Here is a 23,676-nt window from a genome sequence, read left to right as displayed (position 1 = left end):
CCTGCAGGGAGCAGCAAGAAGACCATGAAATAGGACAGGGAGGGCAGAACCTAACATTCCTTGTGCAGGTTGCTACTCTTAGGGCAACAGCCAGCTTGGTTCAGAAGTTAAGAACCGCAGCTTCTTAGCTGGCGAGCCGGGTTTGATTCCCTGCTCCCCTACATGCAGCCAGCTAGGTGACCTTGGGCTACTCACCGTCATGATAGTGCGGTTCTGACTAAGCAGTTGTGTCAGGGCTCTCTCAGCCCCACCTCCCTCACAGGGTGTCTCTTGTGGGGAGAGGAAGGGAAGGCAATTGGAAGCCGCTTTGAGACTCCTTCGGGTAGAGAAAAGCGGCATATAAGAACCAACTCTTCTTCTTCGACTTCAGTAATATCAGGGCTCTCTCAGCCTCACCTCCCTCACAGGGTGTCTCTTGTGGGGAGAGGAAGGGAAGGCAATTAGAAGCCCCTTTGAGACTCCTTCGGGTATAAGAACCAACTCTTCTTCTCTTCTTATTATTTTCCTTCTTCTCCTTCTTCACCTCCTTCTTCTGTAATATCGGGGCTCTCTCAGCCTCACCTCCCTTACAGGTTGTCTCTTGTGGGGAGAGGAAGGGAAAGTGACTGGAAGCTGCTTTGAGACTCTTTTGAGTCGTGAAAAGCAGGGTATAAGAAACTTCTTTTTGTCTCTCCCTCTTCTATGCAACAATATTGGCCCCTCAAATAAGCCTCCAACCTTTTCTTTAATAGCCTCCCACCTCTCTGTGCACTAGAGAGTGACTCTTCACACCTATCTGCCAGCAGCCCTTAAGCATGGCAGGGGGAGAGTCTTACTCAGCCTCCACTACCTTAGATCAGGGGTAGTCAACCTGTGGTCCTCCAGATGTTCATGGACTACAAGTCCCATGAGGCCCTGCCAGCATTTGCTGGCAGGGGCTCATGGGACTTGTAGTCCATGAACATCTGGAGGACCACAGGTTGACTACCTTTGCCTTAGATCACTGGAGATGCCAGTGCATGAACCTGGGACCTTTTCCATGCAAACCATGAGCTGGCCCTCCTCCTGTTTACTGAGAGGTGAAAAACCATCACATATAGAGTCGCAGAATCATAGAGTTGGAAAGGATCTCCTGGGTCATATGCAAAAAAAACAATCTCTGCTCTGTGGGTTGCTTCCCCGACCAAGCACCTACCAGAAAATGGAGAGGTCAGATGTCTCCAGTAACAGCTCGTCCACAGAGTCTAGCATCTTGGTGTGAAACACTATGAGATTCATCACCTTGGCCACATTCGAATTCTCCCGCAATTGAAGGGGGGCCTTGCTGACGCTGGTGTACGCCTGGTGGGGGAGGGGAGAAAATGGACACCTCTTGGGCAGTGGTTCTCAACCTTCCTAATGCCGCGACCCTTTAATACAGTTCCTCATGTTGGGGTCACCCCCAACCCTAAAATTATGCAAGTGTTCTTTCACAGAAATTAAACCAAAGTTGACCAATGGCGTGAAGATCCATTGTTCATGATGGTATATAACTTGGTTTCTTTCTGGGGTTTCTTGGTTCAGTTCTGCCTCTTGTCCCAGCATGCCGATCTCGCTCTTTTCCGCTGCTCCAGAAAGATGAACGCTCTATCTCGATCTGCCCCGCAAGGCTGTTGTGTGGATGGTATCCCCCCCCCACCCCGCCAGGCTGCTTGCCTTGCTGCGGCCCCTGTGAAAAGGTCATTCAACCCCCAAAGGGGTCCCGACCCCCAGGTTGAGATCCACTGCTCTTCAGAGAGCGAAGCAAGCCTTTTGCCCTGGAGAAGAAACTGTTCCTTTGAATCATGGAGGCATTTATTTATTTACTTATTCGACTTTTATACTGCCCTCCCCATACGGCTCAGGGCAGTTCACATAAAACATTGCCGCGGTAATGCATAGAACAGTCTAAACATATAACACAGTCACCCACAGAGTTAGTAACTCAGGACTTGAAGAGTTTCAAGTGAATGTGCAAGTCTCAATTTAAGCACAAGTAGAATCCCACTATGAGGCTCTTGTGGCGCAGAGTGGTAAGGCAGCAGACATGCAGTCTGAAGCTTTGCCCATGAGGCTGGGAGTTCGATCCCAGCAGCCAGCTCAAGGTTGACTCAGCCTTCCATCCTTCCAGGGTCGGTAAAATGAGTACCCAGCTTGCTGGGGGGTAAACGGCAATGACTGTGGAAGGCACTGGCAAACCACCCCGTATTGAGTCTGCCATGAAAACGCTAGAGGGCGTCACCCCAAGGGTCAGACATGACTCGGTGCTTGCACAGGGGATACCTTTACCTTTAGAATCCCACTATGGAACGTTTGCGTTGTCTAAAGCAGGGGTCGTCAAACTGGGGCCCTCCAGATGTCCATGGACTACAATTCCCATGAGCCTCATGGGAATTGTAGTCCATGGACATCTGGAGGGTCGCAGTTTGACGACCCCTGATCTAAAGCACTGTGATACTGTGAAGACCCCACAGTGGCACGGGGTTTTTCCAGCTCCATACAAAGAGAAAACGTTTTTAATTCTATCCTTCTTTGGGCAGGCTTGTGAAATCCAGGGCTTTGAGGGCCCCTTGGTAAGGGTCTCTGAAGTAGGCAATCTTGTGTCTTCTTTGTGGTAAGCAAACAGCTGTCTATTACTAGGGCTGTCTATAACGAAGGAAGGAAGGAAGGAAAGAAGGAAGGAAGGAGGGGGGAGGGAGGGAGGGAGGAAGGAAGGAGGAGGGAGGGAGGGAGGGAGGAAGGAAGGAGGAGGGGGGGAGGGAGGGAGGAAGGAAGGAAGGAGGAGGGGGGAGGGAGGGAGGAAGGATGGAAGGAAGGAAGGAAGGAAGGAGGAGGGGGAGGGAGGGAGGGAGGAAGGAAGGAGGGAGGGAGGGAGGGAGGGAGGGAGGGAGGATGGAAGGAAGGAAGGAAGGAAGGAAGGAGGAGGGGGAGGGAGGGAGGGAGGAAGGAAGGAGGGAGGGAGGGAGGGAGGGAGGGAGGATGGAAGGAAGGAAGGAAGGAAGGAAGGAGGGGGGAGGGAGGGGGGAGGGAGGAAGGGAGGGAGGGAGGGAGGGAGGGGGGAGGGAGGGAGGAAGGAAGGAAGGAAGGAAGGAAGGAAGGAAGGAAGGAAGGAAGGAAGGAAGGAAGGAAGGAAGGAAGGAAGGAGGAGGGGGAGGGAGGGAGGGAGGAAGGAAGGAGGGAGGGAGGGAGGGAGGGAGGGAGGATGGAAGGAAGGAAGGAAGGAAGGAAGGAGGGGGGAGGGAGGGGGGAGGGAGGAAGGGAGGGAGGGAGGGAGGGAGGGGGGAGGGAGGGAGGAAGGAAGGAAGGAAGGAAGGAAGGAAGGAAGGAAGGAAGGAAGGAAGGAAGGAAGGAAGGAAGGAAGGAAGGAAGGAAGGAAGGAAGGAAGGAAGGAAGGAAGGAAGGAAGGAACCTAGGCTGGAGACCCTCCAGGAAGAACAGAAGGGCCGGCAAAGAGCTCTTCAGTTCCCCCCTCCCTCATGTGAGCATCCACAGAGAGTTTGCCACATCAGAGTTCTTTGCCTTTTTACCTCTCAGGAGGCGATCACATCCATACATGGAAGAGGTAGCTAAGCACCTCTCTGTACCCATTTGCTCTACCTCCTCTTCTCTTTCTCCTTAACAAGTCGTTTTCCCAGCTTGTTGCCTTCTCAATCACTAACCGAAATTAGCTGCTATGGAAACAAATAAGCAGAGATGGAAAAAAGACCGGCCACCAGCTTCTCCTCCTCCCCCAAGTATTTGACTGCATCCCTCTGGGTTTTTTGTTACTTAGTTTATTTATAGTCCACCTTTCTTAACTGAGACTCAAAGCAGATTACAGGGGTCGCCAAACCATGGCTCTCCAGGGCTGAATCTGCACTTACTTTGTTTATTCCGTTGTGGATCCTGCTCAATTCAGATCAATTTGAACTCAGGTCTTCCTCTATCCCCCCCCCCTCCCCATTGAAACAGAAAGTGTTCTGCACATGGTTAGGGAAGCTCAGAAGGGGGGGAGCCAAGTGCAGCAGGAGCCTCTTTCATTTCTTTTCTTGAACAGGGGGAGAGGAGGGAGAAAAAAAAAACAAGAGGCAAATCTCTGCCGAGAGAAGCTAAGGCTTCTGGAGCTCCTGTTGAGAGAAGTTAGGGCTTCCCCTTTAAGGCAGGCTTGCAGCCAGGGAACGAGGAAGCCTTTGAACTGAAGCCGTGACCAATCAGGGCTTTTCTGCCATGGAGGCTCAGCAGCAAGCAGAGAACTGCATGCTTTCTCATGCCAATTTTTCAAATATCAAGGGTTATATCCACTCCAGGATATTGCAGGGGAAAGGTAGGGTCACTCTGGAGCAATCATGCTTGTTGCAGAGGGAAAATTTAAATCAGACAAAATCAAAATGGAAATCGCATTCAGTGGAGACAGCAGGGACTGAATCGACCTGGGATTGGAATAAAAGCTCCGTGCAGATTCAGCCCACGGACATGGCTGCAGGCAGGGGCTCATGGGAATTGTAGTCCATGGACATCTGGAGAGCCATCGTTTCCCCTTCCATGGTATAGACAGTCTCTATCCCTTTGTCAATGCCACTTTCCAGTCCTATATACCTAGGCCCAAAAATGCCTTCTTGAATAATTCCATTCTGCATAGTTTTCACATAGCTTTGCATAGCTTTTGTATTACACACTGGCCAGAAGGCTGCTTGCCCACAGTGGATGAGAGCTGTATTCATTGGTACAGATAAACCGGCAGCATGAAAAAAAACAGGTTTTAAGGGAAGCCGTATCAACAGTGGTGAAGGAGAAGAAGAGACGGTAAGACTAAACTGAGGCCTTACCTGTAATCTGAACCAATCCAGTCTCAACCCAGAAAATTCAAATGTCATCTTTTCATCAACTATAGAAAAGGAAAAAATACATCAACAGGGGCAAAACAACCAGGGGGGGGAGTGCTGGAACGTCTCTTACGACTTCTGCACACATTGTATAATGCACTTTCAATGTGCTTTTGCAGCTGGATTTTCCTATGTAGAACAAGCAAGTCAACTTCTAAAGTGCATGACTTAATGTGTACAGACTTCATACAAGGGGAAAAACCAGAGTGAGATGAACTGGGAAAACAAACGTCACACCCCTAAAAAGAATAATTTGCAATCTCTAGACAAAAGGGGATTCCCTTTCCCAGAAGCAGCAGGCTCCATAGGTCTATGAAAGACACTGGCCTTATATGTACACACCCAAACAGGTTTTGCTCAAGATAGTTGACCAATTCAGTAATTCAGATGGTAGCGAAACTATCCCCTATAGAAGGAGCCACATATGGGGAGAGGGGAACCTGGAGAGGAGGAGGCAGCCCACATGCTTTGAAGCCATCCTGGCCTCAACCATAGGCCTTGGAGGAAGAATGCTGCTTTACAGGCCCTAGGGAACGTTGACAGTTCCGCCAGGGCAAGGAAACTAAAAATCATCATCTCTAATAAGTCTGAGGATTCAGTAGAAGCAGACTGCATGTTCTTCGAAAACACCACTCTTTGATGGACTCCAAACACTAACCAAACAACGAACAACAACTGGGGAAAAACACCGACTAGTATACATTTTGAGGTTCCCGCCAACAGCTCTGATTGGCCCTTAATGCAGCCCTATGATTGGACCACAGAGTCCAAGATTTAGAGCCTGATTGGCCCTTTGACCCTAAAAGTTCTTTTTTTCGCCCCTTCTGAATTTTCATGGGCCCCCTAAAAGTATCGTGGGCCCTAAGCACTGTGCCTAATGGAGGGCGTACTTGCTCCCCCCCCCCCTCCCCCAAAGTTACCTTGTTTGACAGACAGGGCTGAGAGGGAGCTGACAAAGGAAGACATGATCACGGATTCTTCTTCGGGGCACACTGTCAGGTCCTGCAAGTGGACACATGGAGGGGGGGGGTCATTATTAACCATGTGATTACGGAGGAAGCAGCACTTTTGTTTTTACTGCTATATGTGGTCACAGGTGCGTTTGAGAAGAGAAGCAACCCAGCCGCACGAGGAAAGGAAAGGAGAAAGGAGAAACCTCACAGAAAGGGAATTTTCCCAGACTCAACCTTCTCTCTCCAGGTGGGCCCCCAAGATGGTAAGTAGCCTCTATAAGGGCAGACTTTTTGAAGGATATGTTTTTGAAACAGAGTAAGTCTCTGCCATAAGGAAGGCCGAGCGTCAGAGAATTGAGGCTTTTGAACTCTGGTGCTGGAGAAGACTCTTGCAAGTCCCTTGGACTTCAAGGCGAACAAACCGGTCAGTCCTAGAGGAGATCAGCCCTGACTGCTCCTTAGAAGGACAGATCCTGAAGATGAAACTCAAATATTTTGGCCACCTCATGAGAAGGAAGGAAGGACTCCCAGGAGAAGAGCCTAATGCTTGGAGCGATTGAGGGCAAAAGAAGAAGGGGACGACAGAGAATGAGGTGGCTGGATGGAGTCACTGAAGCAGTCGGTGCAAACTTAAATGGACTCTGGGGAATGGTAGAGGACAGGAAGGCCTGGAGGATCATTGTCCAGGGGGTCGTGATGGGTCGGACACGACTTTGCACCTAACAACAACAAGGTCTCTGCCATAGCTGAGTCCCCAGCTGTTCGGTGTTAGTTATGTGCTTGGGTGGACCTTGAATCATGTCCTCATCTTGCACCAGCCATATTGTGTCAAAGGAGCAGCCTTCCCCTCAAATCCCTTCTGAACCTTGCTTCTTCCTTCAAAACTTCCACAGAATCCATTGCTCTGGTACATTTTTAATCCCATCATCGGACAAAATTCAGAGGGTTCAGAGGAGAGTGATGAGAACGATCCGGGACCTGGGGAACAGCCCTATGAGCAAAGACTGAGGGGAATGTTCAGCCTGGAGAAGAGAAGGTTGAGAGGGGACAGGATGGCTCTCTTGAAGTACCTGAAACATTGTCACTTGTAGGAGGACAGGGAAAGGTTCCTGTTGGTAGCAGAGGAGAGGGCCCTCAATAAATAATTTAAACTACATGCTAGGTACCAGGAAAAAAAATTCATAATCAGAGTAGTTCAACAGTGGAATCGACTGCCTAAGGAGATGGCGAACTCCTCCTCACTGGTGGTCTCCAAGCAGCAGCTAGACTTATCCTGTTGGTAGCAGAGGAGAGGGCCCTCAATAAATAATTTAAACTACATGCTAGGTACCAGGAAAAAAAATTCATAATCAGAGTAGTTCAACAGTGGAATCGACTGCCTAAGGAGATGGCGAACTCCTCCTCACTGGTGGTCTCCAAGCAGCAGCTAGACTTATCCTGGATGCTTTAGACTGACCTTGCATTGAGCAGGGGGTGGGACTAGGTGGCCTGTCTGGCCCCTCCCAACTCTATGGTTCTATGATTCTAAGCAGCGGCTGGACAGATATTTCTCCTGGATGCTTTAGGCAGATCCTGCTCAACGCAGGATCAGCCCAAAGCATCCTAAAGCATCCAAGTTGAGAGGGGACATGATAGCCCTCTTTAAGTATTTGAAAGGTTGTCACTTGGAGGAGGGCAGGATGCTGTTTCTGTTGGCTGCAGAGGAGAGGACACGCAGTAATGGGTTTAAACTTCAAGTACAACGATATAGGCTAGATATCAGGAAAAAATATTTCACAGTCAGAGTAGTTCAGCAGTGGAATAGGCTGCCTAAGGAGGTGGTGAGCTCCCCCTCACTGGCAGTCTTCAAGCAAAGGTTGGATAGACACATTTCTTGCATGCTTTAGGATGCTTAGGGCTGATCCTGCGTTGAGCAGGGGGTTGGACTAGATGGCCTGTATGGCCCCTTCCAACTCTATGATTCTATGATTCCATCCCCACAGGGAGCTCCAGGCAATATACAGACTTCTCTTCCTCTCTCCTCAGAACAAATTTGCGACATAATGCAGACTGAGGATGATTCTAGTGAGTGGCCATCCAGGGAGCTTTGTGAGAAAGTGGAGATTTGAAACTTAATCTCCCAGATCCTAGTTAGATACTCTAACCTGGTGATTCTAAACCCAGGTGTACAATTCCAACTACCATGAAGGGATTTTGGACATCTCCTGCTCCTCGGCCGGCAGAGAAGAGTTGTTTTATATGTCTAATCCATCTGAGGAGAAAATCTTTAGAAAATTGCTTTAGGATACTTAGGGCTGATCCTGCGTTGAGCAGGGGTTGGACTAGATGGCCTGTATGGCCCCTTCCAACTCTATGATTCTATGATTCTATGATCTTAGTTCCTAGATTTCTCCCCCAGGCTCTTAATGATGAATCAAGATTTAATATTAAGGACTTGGTAGACTCCCCTCAGGCCCTTGTGTCTCCTTGCATGTATGCCCAAGATCTGTATATTGTATGCAGAGGGTAAGTCAGCGTTATGGTCAAGATTCTAGAAGACGGGGCAGTTTTACTTTAACCGAATAACAGGACAAAATAACGCCAAAATAGCTTCCTCATATATAAAAAGGCTGTCTAAAAGAGAAAAAAAGTTAAAAGAGGCTTGAAACTCAAGGAAGGGACCTCGAATAACCCCGGAGGGGTGGACACCCCTTCCTTCTAGTATAACTTTGGAAGAGCGAAATAATTACACGAGGTGCCCTGAGGCGTTAATTAAATAGCAAAATTCTTCAAAGCCATCTACCTTGGCTTCAAAGAAAACCTGACTAATCTAATACGAGGCTGGCCTCGGCTGGCTCTTCACCCGGGGTCTGAAGCTACACTAAGAAATCTGTAGTTTCTGTCCTCCCAGGGAGAGGAGGCCAAAAGCACAGAATCTTCCTGTACTTTTATAAGTTACTTGGTAGAAAGTTCTGCCTGGATGTCTCTTGGATGGGAACCTCTCAGCGTTGGGCGTCCTTGGCCTCTCTGAGGTCAGCGACAGAGAGAACTGTGAATGGCCCAAGGTCACCCAGCGGGCTTCATGTGGAGGAAGAGCAGGGACTCAGCAGTTCAGCAGTGGAATAGGCTGCCTAAGGAGATGGTGAGTTCCCCCTCACTGGCAGTCTTCAAGCAAAGGTTGGATATACACTTTTCTTGGATGCTTTAGGATGCTCTGGGCTCATCCTGTGTTGAGCAGGGGGTTGGACGATGGCCTGTGTGGCCCCTTCCAACTCTATGATTCTATGATTCTATGACTCAAGCCCAGTTCTCTCCACTGCTCTTATCCACTACTCCACATTGGCTCTAGGGTTGTAGTGCCTTGCAATCACCTTCCTTTCCTCCCCCCACCCACCCCACAACAGGCACCTTGTGAGGTCAGTCGGGCTTAGAGAGTTCGGAGAGAACTGTGACCGACCCAAGGTCACCCCAGCAGGCTGCACGTGGAGGAGTAGGGAATCAAACCCACTTCCCCAGATTAGAGTCTGCCCCCCTTCACTTCACTGCCTCTTGTCCTAGAACCCTTCCCTCCTTACTCCTCCCTGCCCATTTCCATACCTGGAGGACGTCACTGAGCACGAAGGAATCGAAGCGGGACAAATACTGGACGTAGTAGCGACGGAGGAGATTCTGGTAACGTCGAAGCAGGCGGCGGAGCTCCTCCATCAAGAACAGAAGCTCCGCCAGGTGGCTGTGGGAGGAACAGATGGGATTCAGAAGGAGGTGTGCTCGCCAGGCACGTGCAGGTTCGTGTGCGAGGACCCGTGTCTGCTGTTCCAAGCCCGACTTCCCTAATCTTCTCACACCTCGGACAGGCCTACCTGCATGTGGCCAAAGCCCACTCCTGGCTCCATCCTAGGAGAATTCACCATCTTCTCAGAGAATAGGATGAGGACGTTTTTAAGGAAAGGAGATGAGCTGGATTTTTATCCTCCACATTTCACGACCCCAAGTGGCTGACAAGCACCTGTCCCTTCCTTGCTCCTCAACAGATACCCTGTGAGGGAGCTTTAAGAGAACTGCTCTGAGGGAACTGTGACTAGCCCAAGGACACCCGGCTGGCTGCATATGGAGGAATGGGAAATCAGACCCGGTTCTCCAGACTGGAGACGGCTGCTCTTAGCCACTACACCAGGCCGGCAAGGAAAAGCAATGCAGGTTTTATGAAACACTGCAATCCTTCGTCCATGGGCAGGCACAGAAAAAGGGAGGGGGAGGAAGAGTGAGGTTAGAGAGGCTTGCTGCTTATTTTTAAGGTACTCTAGGACCTTAAATCAAAATAGACTCCATGGATATAATTTTTTGTAAAGCAAGGTGGCCGACTTTCAGCTCTGTCGATCAGCTCAATGTGTGGGGAATACTGATTCAGTTGTTCCACGAAGCCGTTTGCACTGCACAACATCCATGAGCATTCTGCATGGCTGTACGGACCCAACTGGACAACATATCTGCTAGAGAGACTTCTACAGAGAAGGACTACCTACACCTTTTGGCCCCATTCATGGCATAGCAAAAAGCAAATCTGAAGAAGAAGAGTTGGGTTTTATATGCCACTTTTCTCTACCTGAAGGAGTCTCAAAGCAGCTTACATTCGCCTTCCCTTTCCTCTCCCCACAACAGACACCCCTTGAGGGAGGGGAGGCTGAGAGAGCCCTGATATTACTGAAGAAGAAGAGGAGTTGGTTCTTATATGCCGCTTTTCTCTACCTGAAGGAGTCTCAAAGCAGCTTACAGTCCCCTTCCCTTTCCTCTCCCCACAACAGACACCCTGTGAGGTGGGTGAGGCTGAGAGAGCCCTGATATTACTGAAGAGTTGGTTCTTATATGCCGCTTTTCTCTACCCGAAGGAGTCTCAAAGCATCTTACAAATGCCTTCCCTTTCCTCTCCGCACGACAGACACCCTGTGAGGTGGGTGAGGCTGAGAGAGCCCTGATATTACTGAAGGAGAAGAGTTAGTTCTTATATGCCGCTTTTGTCTACCTGAAGGAGTCTCAAAGCAGCTTACAGTCCCCTTCCCTTTCCTCTCCCCACAACAGACACCCTGTGAGGTGGGTGAGGCTGAGAGAGCCCTGATATTACTGAAGGAGAAGAGTTGGTTCTTATATGCCGCTTTTGTCTACCTGAAGGAGTCTCAAAGCAGCTTACAATCCCCTTCCCTTTCCTCTCCCCACACCCTGTGAGATGGGTGAGACTGAGAGAGCCCTGATTTCACTGATCGGTGAGAACGGTTTTATCAGCGCTGTGGGGAGCCCAAGGTCACCCAGCTGGCTACATGTAGGGAGCGCAGAATCAAACCCGGCTTGCCAAATTAGAAGTCCGCACTCTTAACCACTACACCAAATCTGAAGGATCCAGGGGGAAGCTCACACCTCCCGTGCTTGGGCCTCCTGTTGAATATCCGCTCCGAGAGCTCGGATTTTGTTCCGATTGATTGGTCCAAGTCAGGAAAAAAGGCCAAACTGGTCCTTGAGCAGTTTTTGCCTTCCCCCTGGATGTCAGAATGTGGTCCCTCGCCCACAGTCCTCTAGAACCATCTCACTGCACAAAGACTTCCTGGCACCACACTAGGTCTGGATGCGTCCACAATGTGCTCTCACTGAGCAGTCTGACTGCTGGACGTCCCTGTGTGGGAGTGATGTTCTTCTTAGGACGCTCAGAAACCAATGAGGACTGCCCTCTTGTATTTTTAGCAGAAGGGATTTTAGAAGTTGCTGCCCACCATGGGCAAGCAGAACTGAAAAGGAACGTGAACAAGGGGTGTTGTAGGGTGAAGCCCCCCACCCCCAGCAGTGTCTGCCACCTCCAGCCTCTGCAGCCTCCTCTCTACCCCGTCCTGATCCTAAGGATTCAGTTGTCCGGCATCATCAATACCTGTCCGAAAAGTCCTCCGGGTTCTTGCCCTTGCTGACATGCTCACTGTGGCGGCAAAGCCAGGTCACCTCGTCCCGGCAGAACGACAGTGCCATGAAGACATAAACAACCTAGTGGGGCGGAAAGAAGAGAGAGGGCTTCAGGTCAAGGTACCTTTCTCAGCCTGCAAGCAACTCAGTCGGTTCGCCTAGCAGGCTAAAGGCCCTCCAGGAAGCCTGGTGAGAATGTTATCCTGCAGGCCCTTTTTGTTCCAATCTTCAAACTTTTTCTCTTTCAAAGTAGTCCAAGCCTTCCAGTTGAACACTGGCCTGGGGCCTCGTGCCTTTTCATCTCCGAGCAGCTGCAGTATAATCCAGGCTCCATGTAATGAGTTGTGCCTTGCATGGGCTTGGGGGGTAAGGGGTTTGGGATCAGATGGGGAACAGGCTCCCGGTAGAAGGCATTTGGGCAGAAGCAGGCTTAATTTTCCTCTGCTTTAAAGGGGAACGCCATGAGCCATGCCGAGACAAGTACTCAGGCTGCTTTTTGTTTGGGAATTTTCTGTTCTCATTTAACCACATCCCTAAGACGACTGAACCACTTACACTGGCTATAACTTGCATTCACCTTCAAACTCAACCTACTTCGATTTCTGTAATCGATTAGAATCATAGAATCATAGAGTCATAGAGTTGGAAGGGGCCATACAGGCCATCTAGTCCAACCCCCTGCTCAACGCAGGATCAGCCCTAAGCATCCTACAGCACTAACAACGTTCAAGAGCAACTGGTACGAACTGAAGTTAAAAGGGACTTTTCGGGTCAAACCACATGTCATAAGAACAGATATTTCCCCCTCGGATGAGTTCCAATGCTGGAACGGACTCGGGGGGGGGGGGCAGCTTGTGAGTATGTATCTTTCCACGCTGGAGAATGCAAAATGGAAGGCTTTCCTGACTACAGATCAATTGAGGACTCTCCTGGTTGCAGATAAACCCATATCTGGTTAATCTAGGCTATTTCAACCAGAGTTTCATGAAACCCTGGGGTTTCTTGATGGCCTCGGAAGGGCTTCTTGAATGGGTGGGAGTTAACTGATATCTTATATATATTTAAAGTTTATTAGACATTTATCAGGTGATATGATCATGATCATGTCAACCTGCTCCTCCCCTCTCCAAATGGCCAATGATGACCCTGGAGGGAGAAAGAGAGAAACAGGAAGGGGAGGGGAGGGGCCCTGGGTGGGCGTGCCCACAGCGATGCTTCCCGACCCTATTCTGCATGATTGTGCCACTTCTGAGGTTTCTCGAAGCCTGAGGGTTGTTCCCAGGGTATCTCAGTGGTAAAATAGTTGAAAAAGGCTCGCATTTTTACAATCGATACAAAGGCCCAACTATGTGTAGCATTGCCAGGCATTTTAACATAGGTGAGCTTCAGCCACATATAAAAAGGATACACTTTTCACCCTCTCTACTTTATATGCGATTGGGGCAGACGTGGCTTGAAACACACAGGTCTGTCAACACCACTCCTAGCATCTCCCTTGGTATCAAATATAAAAATGCCCTTAGACTCACCAGACACACATTTCCCTGCTGCCTGGAAAGCTGAACATGTGCTCGCTCGCTGGTTTGTTTTAAAGAAGAAGAGTTCAAAGGGTCTCAAAGGAGTCTCAAAGCGGCTTACAGTCGCCTTCCCTTCCTCTCCCCACAACAGACACCCTGTGAGGTGGGTGAGGCTGAGAGAGCCCTGATATTACTGAAGAAGAAGAAGAGTTGGTTCTTATATGCTGCTTTTCTCTACCCAAAGTGGCTTACAATTGCCTTCTCTTCCTCTCCCCGCAACAGACCCCTGTGAGGGAGGTGAGGCTGAGAGAGCCCTGATATTCCTGCTCAGTCAGAACAGCTTTATCAGTGCTGTGACTAGCCCAAGGTCACCCAGCTGGCTGCATGTGAGGAAGCGGGGAATCAAATCCAGCTCACCAGATTAAAAGTCCGCACTCCTAACCCCTACACCAAGCTGGCTCTTGCATCCTGTCATCTCACTCGGCTTGGTTGGCTTGGAAGACCAGTGAAGGATGCAGCAGCCCAATACCAATACCTGGCCAGCTATTACACTTATATTCATGTTCCCCCATGCGCACACACACACACACACACACACAGATGTAGGTGCTACCCACTTACACTTGCACGTGTACACTTGGGCGGGCATACAACTAACATACGGTGTGTGTGCTAGCATTCTTGCAGGCATTCCTATTGCACAGACTATTCTATTGCTCATACATTCCTCCTCTGTCTTGCCCGTTTTCACTTGCCTTTGGCCCCAGCAGCCCCGGTTCGTTGGCCAGGATGGTCTCCATCTCTCGCACAGCGTTCCTCAGGTAAGTACGCCGGCCCCGGTGCAGCTGCCCACTGTGAAAACATCGGCTCGAGGGTTTGCGACACTGGTAAACTCACACACTTCCCTTCCACTATGCCAGGGGTAGTCAAACTGCGGCCCTCCAGATGTCCATGGACTACAATTCCCAGGAGCCCCTGCCAGCATTCACTGGCAGGGGGCTCCTGGGAATTGTAGTCTATGGACATCTGGAGGGCCACAGTTGGACTACCCCTGCACTATGCCATTGACAGGGACACACGCAGACCGTAGGACGTCCTTTGCTGCCCTCATCCGGGCAAACAAAGGGTGCCAACATGGTGTGGCACCCGACTAAAATCTGGGAGACCCCAGATTGAATCCTCGCTCTGCCATGAAGCTCGCTGGAGGACTGTGAGCCATCCATGAGAGGTGCAGCCCAGATTGGGCCACAAACCGGGGAAAGGAGGGACAGTTATACCTGTGTGTCAGAGCATGTTCTTTGCATTCTTTGATATCAGCTATCCGTTTCCCATAGCTGCAGAAAGAGAGAAACAGACTGTAAGAAAAGTAGAACGGATCAGGCCAGTGAGTCATAGAATCATAGAATCATACTTGGAAGGGAACTCCTGGGTCATCTAGTCCAGGGGTAGTCAACCTGTGGTCCTCCAGATGGCAGGGGCTCATGGGAACGGTAGTCCATGGACATCTGGAGGACCACAGGTTGACTACCCCTGATCTAGTCCACCCCCTGCACTATGCAGGACACTCACAACTCTACCGGTCTTCCACTGTCACCTGCCACCCCCATGAACCTTCACAGAATCAGCCTCTCCGTCAGATGGCTCTCCAGCCTCTGTTTAAAAATCTCCAAAGATGAAGAACCCACCACCTCCCGAGGAAGCCTGTTCCACTGAGAAACCACTCTAACTTTCAGGAACGTCTTCCGGATGTTGAGACGGAATATCTTTTGAATTAATTTTTTCCCATTGGTCCATCCCTCCATCGCCAGATTAGAAGTCCACAAACCTAACCACTACACCAAGCTGAGCAGGCGGCTGGGCTAGCCCCTTCCACGATTCTATGATGACAATGGTTATCCTTTCGATGTGTAGATCGATATTCTCAGGGAAACTTCCTTGCTCCCGGCTTTGACCTCTCTCTCACGCACGTTTCCAGACTTCTCCATCTTGGCTTCGTGAGAGCAGAACTTTGCTTATGAGCATCTCCATCCATCCTAGCCAGTTAGACTACATTGGAATCCTATTTCTGTCTAAAATGGAGCTCACCATAACAAAGACCTCTTATTTGCTCGAAGAGGCTCCATGGTAGTTTTGTGAATTCCCAGCACCCACACCAGCCGGACAGCTCCTGCCGCGTTCTGTGCCTTGAGCAATCCCTATAGACCAGGGGTAGTCAAACTGCGGCCCTCCAGATGTCCATGGACTACAATTCCCAGAAGCCCCCTGCCAGCATTTGCTGGCAGGGGGCTCCTGGGAATTGTAGTCCATGGACATCTGGAGGGCCGCAGTTTGACTACCCCTGCTATAGACCTTACCGCGGTGACTGTGCAGGAATGGCCTTCCCCTCTGTGCCTTACCCTTTGATGCTGCCAAAGGCCTCCTCGGTGACCTTGTGGATCTGAAGGACCTCATCCCGGACGAGAGTGATGTACAGTGAGCCCCGGAGGGCTGTCCGCCACAGATCCAGGCAGCTCTGGGTGGAGGCCAGGCAGCTGTGGCACAGCAGGAACCCGACTGGAAGAGGCAATCGACAGTGAGAGGAGGGAAACAAGAGGCTAGGCCTCAAGACACTGGGTTATTGACGTTAGAAACTTTGGGGAAATCTACCTCCCGCATCATGAGCCTCTTGTGGCGCAGAGTGGTAAGGCAGCCGTCTGAAAGCTCTGCCCATGAGGCTGGGAGTTCGATCCCAGCAGCCGGCTCAAGGTTGACTCAGCCTTCCATCCTTCCGAGGTCGGTAAAATGAGTACCCAGCTTGCTGGGGGGTAAACGGTGATGACTGGGGAAGGCACTGGCAAACCACCCCGTATTGAGTCTGCCATGAAAACGCTGGAGGGCGTTACCCCAAGGGTCAGACATGACTCGGTGCTTGCACAGGGGATACCTTTACCTTTACCTCCCGCATCAGCTCCGAGGAGAGCTGCCAGATCTTTGCCTGGAGAAGAGCTGAGAGGTGGTTTTTTGTACCCCGCTTTTCACTACTGAAGGAGTCTCAAAGCGGCTTACAATCACCTTCCCTTTCCTCTCCCCACAACAGATACCCTGTGAGGAAGGTGAGGCTGAGAGAGCTCTAGAAGAACTGGGGTTGGCCCAAGGTCACCCAGCCGGCCTCCTGTGTCTCACAGGGGCTTACAATTGCCTTTCTGTTCTCTCCCCATAATCGACACCCCGTGAGGTAGGTGAGGCTGAGTGAGCTCTGAAAGAACAGAAACTGGCCAAAGGTCACCCAGCTGGCTGCGTGTGGAGGAGCAGGGAATCAAACACAGTTCTCCACATTAGAGCTGCCAGTCTCAGCAAGGACACCAAGCTGTCTCAACAGTATCTCTCCCATTGCTACTTTCACATGAGGCTGTGGTGTGGCAAAGTAGAATCCTACTGCAAACCAGAGATGAAGGTGGGCATATAGAGAGCAGCAGGGCATAGGTCAGACAGCTGCTTCTAGGAACAGGGACTCAAAGCCCAGGTGAGTCCTCAGTGACCCACAGTGGATACCTCTAGCACAAACCTGGGCTGAAAGTGCTACCGTCCTTGTTCTTCACAGTCACATTTTTCAAATATTAAGATTCTTTTTTAGTACAAATTGGGATATCTTGAGGCAAAGTCCAGGTTCTTTTTCCAGGAACAAAGGTAAAGTGCAGAGTACACATAGACATTTTCACACAGTTATGGGCTTGTGGGGCATCCCCATTGCTGCTGTGGATAAGGCACACTGGCAAAGGGGCTTCCGCATGACAGGTTTCCCCACATTTTCCCTCCCTTGCTTCCCCACCGAGGTCATCTCCCTCCACCATCAAGGAACTTTTCTGTTGTTTCTTTATAGTCGGCGGGTGACATTTTTATAGCGTTACCACGATGGGTCTACCAGGTTCTCAAAATCTCCCAGTTTTCTTCCCTTGAAAAATTTAATCTCTACGTCCTTTTCATTGCAAGGATATAAGGGGAAAGGCATATCCCTCCAAAACGATTTAAAAATCAGGGAATTCAAGGAACCCAATTGTGGTAACACGATAGTGATAGATCAATCTGCTGACTTAAAAAAGCAAAATCAAAACCCCTCAGGTGCTGTGTCAGGGAATAATACCTGCTGCAGGAATCCAGAGCAGGGGAAATGGTGCCAATGTGGGCACGACTGGAGAAAGCCAAACTTTCCTGTCCATGTGAATTTCACTCCTATTTTACTATGATTTTCCACAAAACACCATGGCAAAGCAAGTCTAGGAATGATCGCAGGAAAGGCATAGGAGGCTCATGGAGACACCAGTAATGCTGCAAGTACTCTGGGAAAAAGCCTCCTTCTCAAGAGCATCTGAGCCAAAGCAAACAAACCATGAACATAGTCCCAGCGGAACCTGTGAAAATGGCTTGAGACATTTTAATCAAGAAATACTGCAAGAAATGAAAAAGGAAATGCACAGATGGGAAAACTACTATTTTCTTGCTAACTGAACTTGCTTAAGATCTAGCTGGCATCCACCCTAGCCTAAGGATAAGATCGACACGGCAAGAAATGGCAACTTACTCACAATCCATCGCTCAAGAAACTCCAGAGAAAGGTATTCACAGGCCATCTGGGAAAGAGGGGGGAAAATTAGAATGTATTTTTATGTCTCTGCAGAACCAATCTCATCTCGAGGGTTTAACACGGAATTGGGTGATCCACACCCACTCCAGAGCTTTTGACTCAACAACCTCTCCTGCTGGACTATGTAGGGTTATGAGCCTTTGAGGTATGCTCATGCAACATGGACCATTGTTGTTCCCTGTTTGGTGTAGTGGTTAGGAGTGCGGACTTCTAATCTGGCATGCCAGGTTTGATTCTGCACGCCCCCACATGCAGCCAGCTGGGTGACTTTGGGCTCACCACAGCACTGAGAAAGCTGTTCTGACCGGGCAGTGATATCAGGGCTCTCTGAGCCTCACCCACCCCACAGGGTGTCTGTTGTGGGGAGAGGAAAGGGAAGGCGACTGTAAGCCGCTTGGAGACTCCTTCGGGTAGAGAAAAGCAGCATATAAGAACCAGCTCTTCTTCTTCAGTAATATCAGGGCTCTCTCAGCCTCACCTCCCTCACAGGGTGTCTGTTGTGGGGAGAGGAAAGGGAAGGCGGCTGTAAGCAGGTTTGATCCTCCTTTGGGTTGGAGAAAAGTGGCATACAAGAACCAACTCTTCTTTTTCTTCTTCCATCCTAGCTCAAAGAATCAGAGAATTAGAACCTGACTATGACAGACTGGCCCAGGTCAGTGAAGGTGTCACTCAAAAATTATAGACTGAGCGAAATTTCATTCCCAAATGCACAGGGACTGAAATCAGAATGATGCCATGGTAGGTGGCAACTTAGAGCTTAAGTACTTTCCCAGTGCTGTTTTTCTCCAGCCTAAGAGGAGCCAGGGAACCACTGTTTGCCACAATAAGGTAACAAACTTGAAACCCAGAAACATTTAGACCCCAACAGGTCAAACAGCAGCTCCCCAGGAAAACACAACAAAATCCGAGTTCAGTGGCACCTTTAAGACCAACAAAGATTTATTCAAGGCGTGAGCTTTCGAGTGCAATCACCCTTCCTCAGACTATGAACTATTAACTCCCCAGGGTTCAACTAAATTCAAGAAAACGGCATGGGGTGAGCTGTTCTCACTGTGTCCCTAATCCCAAAAACAGGCCACCATTTACCTAAACTTTACCCAGAACTCATAAGAAGAGTCCTGCTGGATGAGAGCAGGGGTACAAAAAAACACAGCTCTTCTTCTTCTTCCATGCCACGCACTCACCGTATCGGAACTGGCAGGCGCTAACATGCCCGCGGCGTTGCTGATCAGACTGAAGAGTTGGTCGCTTCGCCACTGGTCAGCGGACTGGTTCCGACGGGCAAAGAGGGAGTGCAGCGAAAGGAGGGCGTTGCTCACAGCCTGGTGAGAGAAAGAATAGGCTGCTGGTAAAGACACTGTGGACAAAATTACCCGTGACCTTGGCTAACGCTTCTTCCCTAATTTTTTTTTCTGAGGTAACTCTGTTAGGCAAATCTAGACAGCATCCTAAAAATGGTACATCACCCTGCCAACAAAAGTGTGTTTAGTCAAGGCTCTGGTCTTCCCAGTTGCAATGTATGACTGCGAAGGTTGGACCATAAGGAAGGCCGAGCGTCAAAGAATTGAGGCTTTTGAACTCTGGTGCTGGAGAAGACTCTTGCGAGTCCCTTGGACTGCAAGGCAACCAAACCGGTCAGTCCTAGAGGAGATCAGCCCTGACTGCTCCTTAGAAGGCCAGATCCTGAAGATGAAACTCAAATACTTTGGCCACCTCACGAGAAGGAAGGACTCCCTGGAGAAGAGCCTAATGCTGGGAGCGATTGAGGGCAAAAGAAGGGGACGACAGAGAATGAGGTGGATGGATGGAGTCCACTGAAGCAGTTGGTGTGAGCTTAAATGGACTCCGGGGAATGGGAGAGGACAGGAAGGCCTGGAGGATCATTGTCCATGGGGTCGCGATGGGTCAGACACGACTTTGCAGCTAACAACAACAATAGCTCTGTTAGGGGAAGATAGAAATGAAGGATAGGAAGGAGGGTTTAATGCACCCTGTGCCCAACAATGCTTCTTGTAAATGCTTCAGTCTGTAAGGCAGGGAACCCCAAGGTGGGGCCTGTGGGCTCCGTGGCACCCGTCAACACTTTGCTGGCACCCGCCAAGTGTTTTGAGAGAATGGGCAGGGTCAGGTGGGGCTTCTGCCCAGAAAGGCTTCTGATTGGCTACACATTTTTAAAAGCATTTTTACAGCAGCCGCTGACATCGTAAGCACAGGGTTCTTCACTGTGTGGCTGGAGATCAGCCATTTTGTGGTTGCCTCCACCTTCTGTGGCGGCCATCTTGTGGCAGCCATTTTGTGCCAGAGTTTCGATATTGACTGCAGTCTTCAAAAAGATGGGGACCTCTGCTATAGGGCCCATTTTTTCCTGTTGACAAAGCATTCTTGGGTTGACTGGGAAAGAACACTGAGAGCGAGGCTCAGATTCCCAACCTACTATGAAGATATGGTGGGTGACAGCGAGTGACTCTGTCAGGATAAATTACTGTGCGGGGTAGTGGCGAGGCTAAAATCTTAATGTGATGGGCAGGTAGACGGACAGATGATGTACCAAACTGTTGCCTACGGAAACAGCTAAACAAATTTACATACAATGAATCATTAATGGCACTGAGGAAGGTCAGTCAATTGAAAGGCCTGCAATTTCATTCAAAAAGAAAGGATTTTCTGCAATTTAATTTCGACTAAAAACAAAGATTCTCCAAGCAACAAGGTCTATCTTGGTTTTCATTGTGGATAAGACTCTTTAAGTAAACTGAAGTTGAACATAGAAGACTTTAATTTAATAATTGAGTATATTTATGTTGGCCATTACATGGGAATTTCTCTCTGGAGGAAGGGGAATATACATTTCTTAAGCAACATAAACAAATGAATAAATATTTATTTAGATATGTATACTGCACTTTTCTCTTCAGTGGGGACCCTGAGTCTTTCTCCTCTTTCTCCCCTTCTTTGTGGTGCCTTAAGGTAAAGGTAAAGGTATCCCTTGTGCAAGCACCAGGTCATGTCTGACCCTTGGGGTGACGCCCTCCAGCGTTTTCATGGCAGACTCAATACGAGGTGGTTTGCCAGTGCCTTCCCCAGTCATTACTGGGGTGGTGCCTTATATGGGTGCAATTCACTTGAGCACATAGAATTAGATGGAGTGGGTATATGGCCCCAGTGGATTTATTGTACACAAAAACCAGACGCAGCATGTTCATTCATTTATTTTTCAAATTTATATTCCATCTCTCCCACAGCCAATATGGTTCAGGACAGCCAACAACAATATAGCATAAAGGTAAAGGTAGAGCCTCTTGTGGCGCAGAGTGGTAAGGCAGCAGACATGCAGTCTGAAAGCTCTGCCCATGAGGCTGGAGTTCAATCCCAGCAGCCGGCTCAAGGTCGACTCAGCCTTCCATCCTTCCATGGTTGGTAAAATGAGTACCCAGCGTGCTGGGGGGTAAACGGTAAAGACTGGGGAAGGCACTGGCAAATCACCCCGTATTGAGTCTGCCATGAAAATGCTGGAGGGCGTCACCCCAAGGGTCAGACATGACCCGGTGCTTGCACAGGGGAGACCTTTACCTTTACCTTTAATGGATTGAACTCCCAGCCTCATGGGCAGAGCTTTCAGACTGCGTGTCTGCTGCCTTACCACTCTGTGCCACAAGAGGCTCACTATAGCATACAATATAGCATACCATGGTTTAAATAAATTCAGGTGGGTCCCAATGCTGGCCTGAAGCAGCAGAGCAAAGTCAGAGCCCAGCGGCACCTTGCAGACCTACACATTTTCTTCAAGAGCCAAATTTCTATTCAAACCTACGCTCTGAAATGCAAAGAGCTGTGATAACAAATGTTGGAAATGTGCAGGGAAAAAAATGGTTCTTTTTATCATATGTGGTGGAAATGTGAAAAAGTGTCTAAGTATTGGGCTAAAGTTCACACAATTATGCAGAAAATGTGGCGTCTAAGCTTTCCATTGTAACCTGAATATATGCTATTTATACCACCGCAGTGCCTCCCAACGCAAACCAGAAGTTTATTTTTCTACGTGATGACAGCAGCAAGATTAGTCCTGGCCAGAAAATGGAAAGTACAAGAACTGAACTACCTTCAGTGGAGGACTGGCTGTTTAAATTGGCGGATTTGGCTCAGATGGCCAAACTGACATTGGCAGCCAATGGAGAAACAGGAGAAGCTTCCCAAGAACAATGAGGTTCTTACCGGAATTATGCAAGAAGTTAAACTATACGGGGGATAGAAGGGAGTTCTTTACTAAAATACTTCCAGAGTATGATCTACATAATGTTTATTATGTATATTCTCTATATTTATTCTATTTCTATCTTTAATGGAAAATAAAAAATTATATATTAAAAAAAAAAAAAGCTTACGCTCTGAAATAAAAAGGTAAAAGGCTGCCAGTGTACTCAGACTTTAAATAAGTTAAATGGGGTAGTCGACTGTGGTCCTCCAGATGTCCATGGACTACAATTCCCATGAGCCCCTGCCAGCGTTTGCTGGCAGGGGCTCATGGGGATTGTAGTCCATGGACATCTGGAGGACCACAGGTCGACTACCTCTGCTCTAGAACAACTAACATAATTTAAAGCTAATAGGAACAATACGCTAAGAATGTCAGTGTCAAAAAAGGAAGCAAAAAAAAGCTGAACACTTTTCCTGCTGATAAAAGTTCCGTCTTACATAACCAGAGGAACCTTACAGGTCTGCTGAAAAGACGCCAAAAGCCATCAGCATGAAAGCGTTTTTGAACAGGGACGGATAAACCTCCCCAGCCCAGTGTTTTCCTGATGGAAAAACCACCCTCCAAATGCTCCTCCATCTGTTTGCACCAACTGCACAGGGAAGCAATGCTTTTACCATCAACTAAGACGGCACATAAGAGCCTCTTGTGGCGCAGAGTGGTAAGGCAGCAGACATGCAGTCTGAAAGCTCTACCCATGAGGCTGGAAGTTCTATCCCAGCAGCCGGCTCAAGGTTGACTCAGCCTTCCATCCTTCCGAGGTCGGTAAAATGAGTAGCCAGCTTGCTGGGGGGTAAACGGTAATGACTGGGGAAGGCACTGGCAAACCACCCCGTGTTGAGTCTGCCATGAAAACGCTGGAGGGCGTCACCCCAAGGTGCTTGCACAGGGGATACCTTTACCTTTACCTTTTAAGACGGCACATAACTATGTTCCCAAAAGATACACCAACCTGAGAAGGAGGACCATGCAGCAGTTACCCGCCATCTTCACAACCACACGAGATGTCCGTGCAAAACAGAGGAACGGCATTATCAGGCTTATTTTGGCAAGGAATGGACCTCGGGTGCCAAACCCGGAGTCTAAAAGAAGAGTGCATGCTGGTGACCCAGCAGGAACTCACCCTGGTGTGTGGTCCAAACTCCTCCATCAGCTTGCGCAAAGGATTCTCATACTCCAGTATCATCTGACCCAAGCGGGGGAAACTGGGATCACTGTAGCCAGGAGAGAAACAGGTCAGGGCTGCTAGTCAACAGGAGGGGCTGTGCTTTCCATTTTTCTGAGCAAGAGCATGGCCAGAACCTTCCAAGAGGTCCTTCTGGAGCTGTGAGTTAGTTATCATGTTTCCTTTATGCAGAGCCTTTCCAGACAACAAAAATAAAGTGGTTTTCCTTAGTGAAGTGCTGCTAGTCAGGATCCAGCACAAGAGGAGAGGAATCTTGCCGCAGACAGGATAGCCTCGTTAGAAGAATGTATTGGAATTGCAATCAGCAAGTAATTTCGTGAAGTCAGCCTTGAAGTAGCTTAAGCTACTGTGCCTATGTGCTCCCTAGTG

General features: G+C 49.2%; 1 protein-coding gene across 1 annotated transcript in view; it reads right to left on the bottom strand.

Moving 5' to 3' along the window:
- Positions 1 to 23,676, bottom strand: part of NCKAP1L (NCK associated protein 1 like) — a 92,953-nt gene that overhangs the window by 50,252 nt on the left and 19,025 nt on the right. Inside the window, exons 6-16 of the mRNA XM_077329262.1 lie at positions 23,245 to 23,335; positions 19,054 to 19,191; positions 17,807 to 17,855; positions 15,645 to 15,801; positions 14,526 to 14,582; positions 14,004 to 14,100; positions 11,703 to 11,812; positions 9,389 to 9,521; positions 5,780 to 5,861; positions 4,803 to 4,861; positions 1,175 to 1,320 (exon numbers count right to left, since the gene is read on the bottom strand). Of these exons, the coding sequence (XP_077185377.1) occupies positions 1,175 to 1,320; positions 4,803 to 4,861; positions 5,780 to 5,861; positions 9,389 to 9,521; positions 11,703 to 11,812; positions 14,004 to 14,100; positions 14,526 to 14,582; positions 15,645 to 15,801; positions 17,807 to 17,855; positions 19,054 to 19,191; positions 23,245 to 23,335 (1,119 nt within the window). The remainder of the gene's footprint in view (positions 1 to 1,174; positions 1,321 to 4,802; positions 4,862 to 5,779; positions 5,862 to 9,388; positions 9,522 to 11,702; positions 11,813 to 14,003; positions 14,101 to 14,525; positions 14,583 to 15,644; positions 15,802 to 17,806; positions 17,856 to 19,053; positions 19,192 to 23,244; positions 23,336 to 23,676) is intronic.

This window comes from Paroedura picta, chromosome 3 (assembly GCF_049243985.1).
Source record: "Paroedura picta isolate Pp20150507F chromosome 3, Ppicta_v3.0, whole genome shotgun sequence".
Taxonomy (NCBI): domain Eukaryota; kingdom Metazoa; phylum Chordata; class Lepidosauria; order Squamata; family Gekkonidae; genus Paroedura; species Paroedura picta.
Note: the sequence above shows the minus strand (reverse complement) of the source record. Positions and strands in the feature narration are given on the sequence as shown.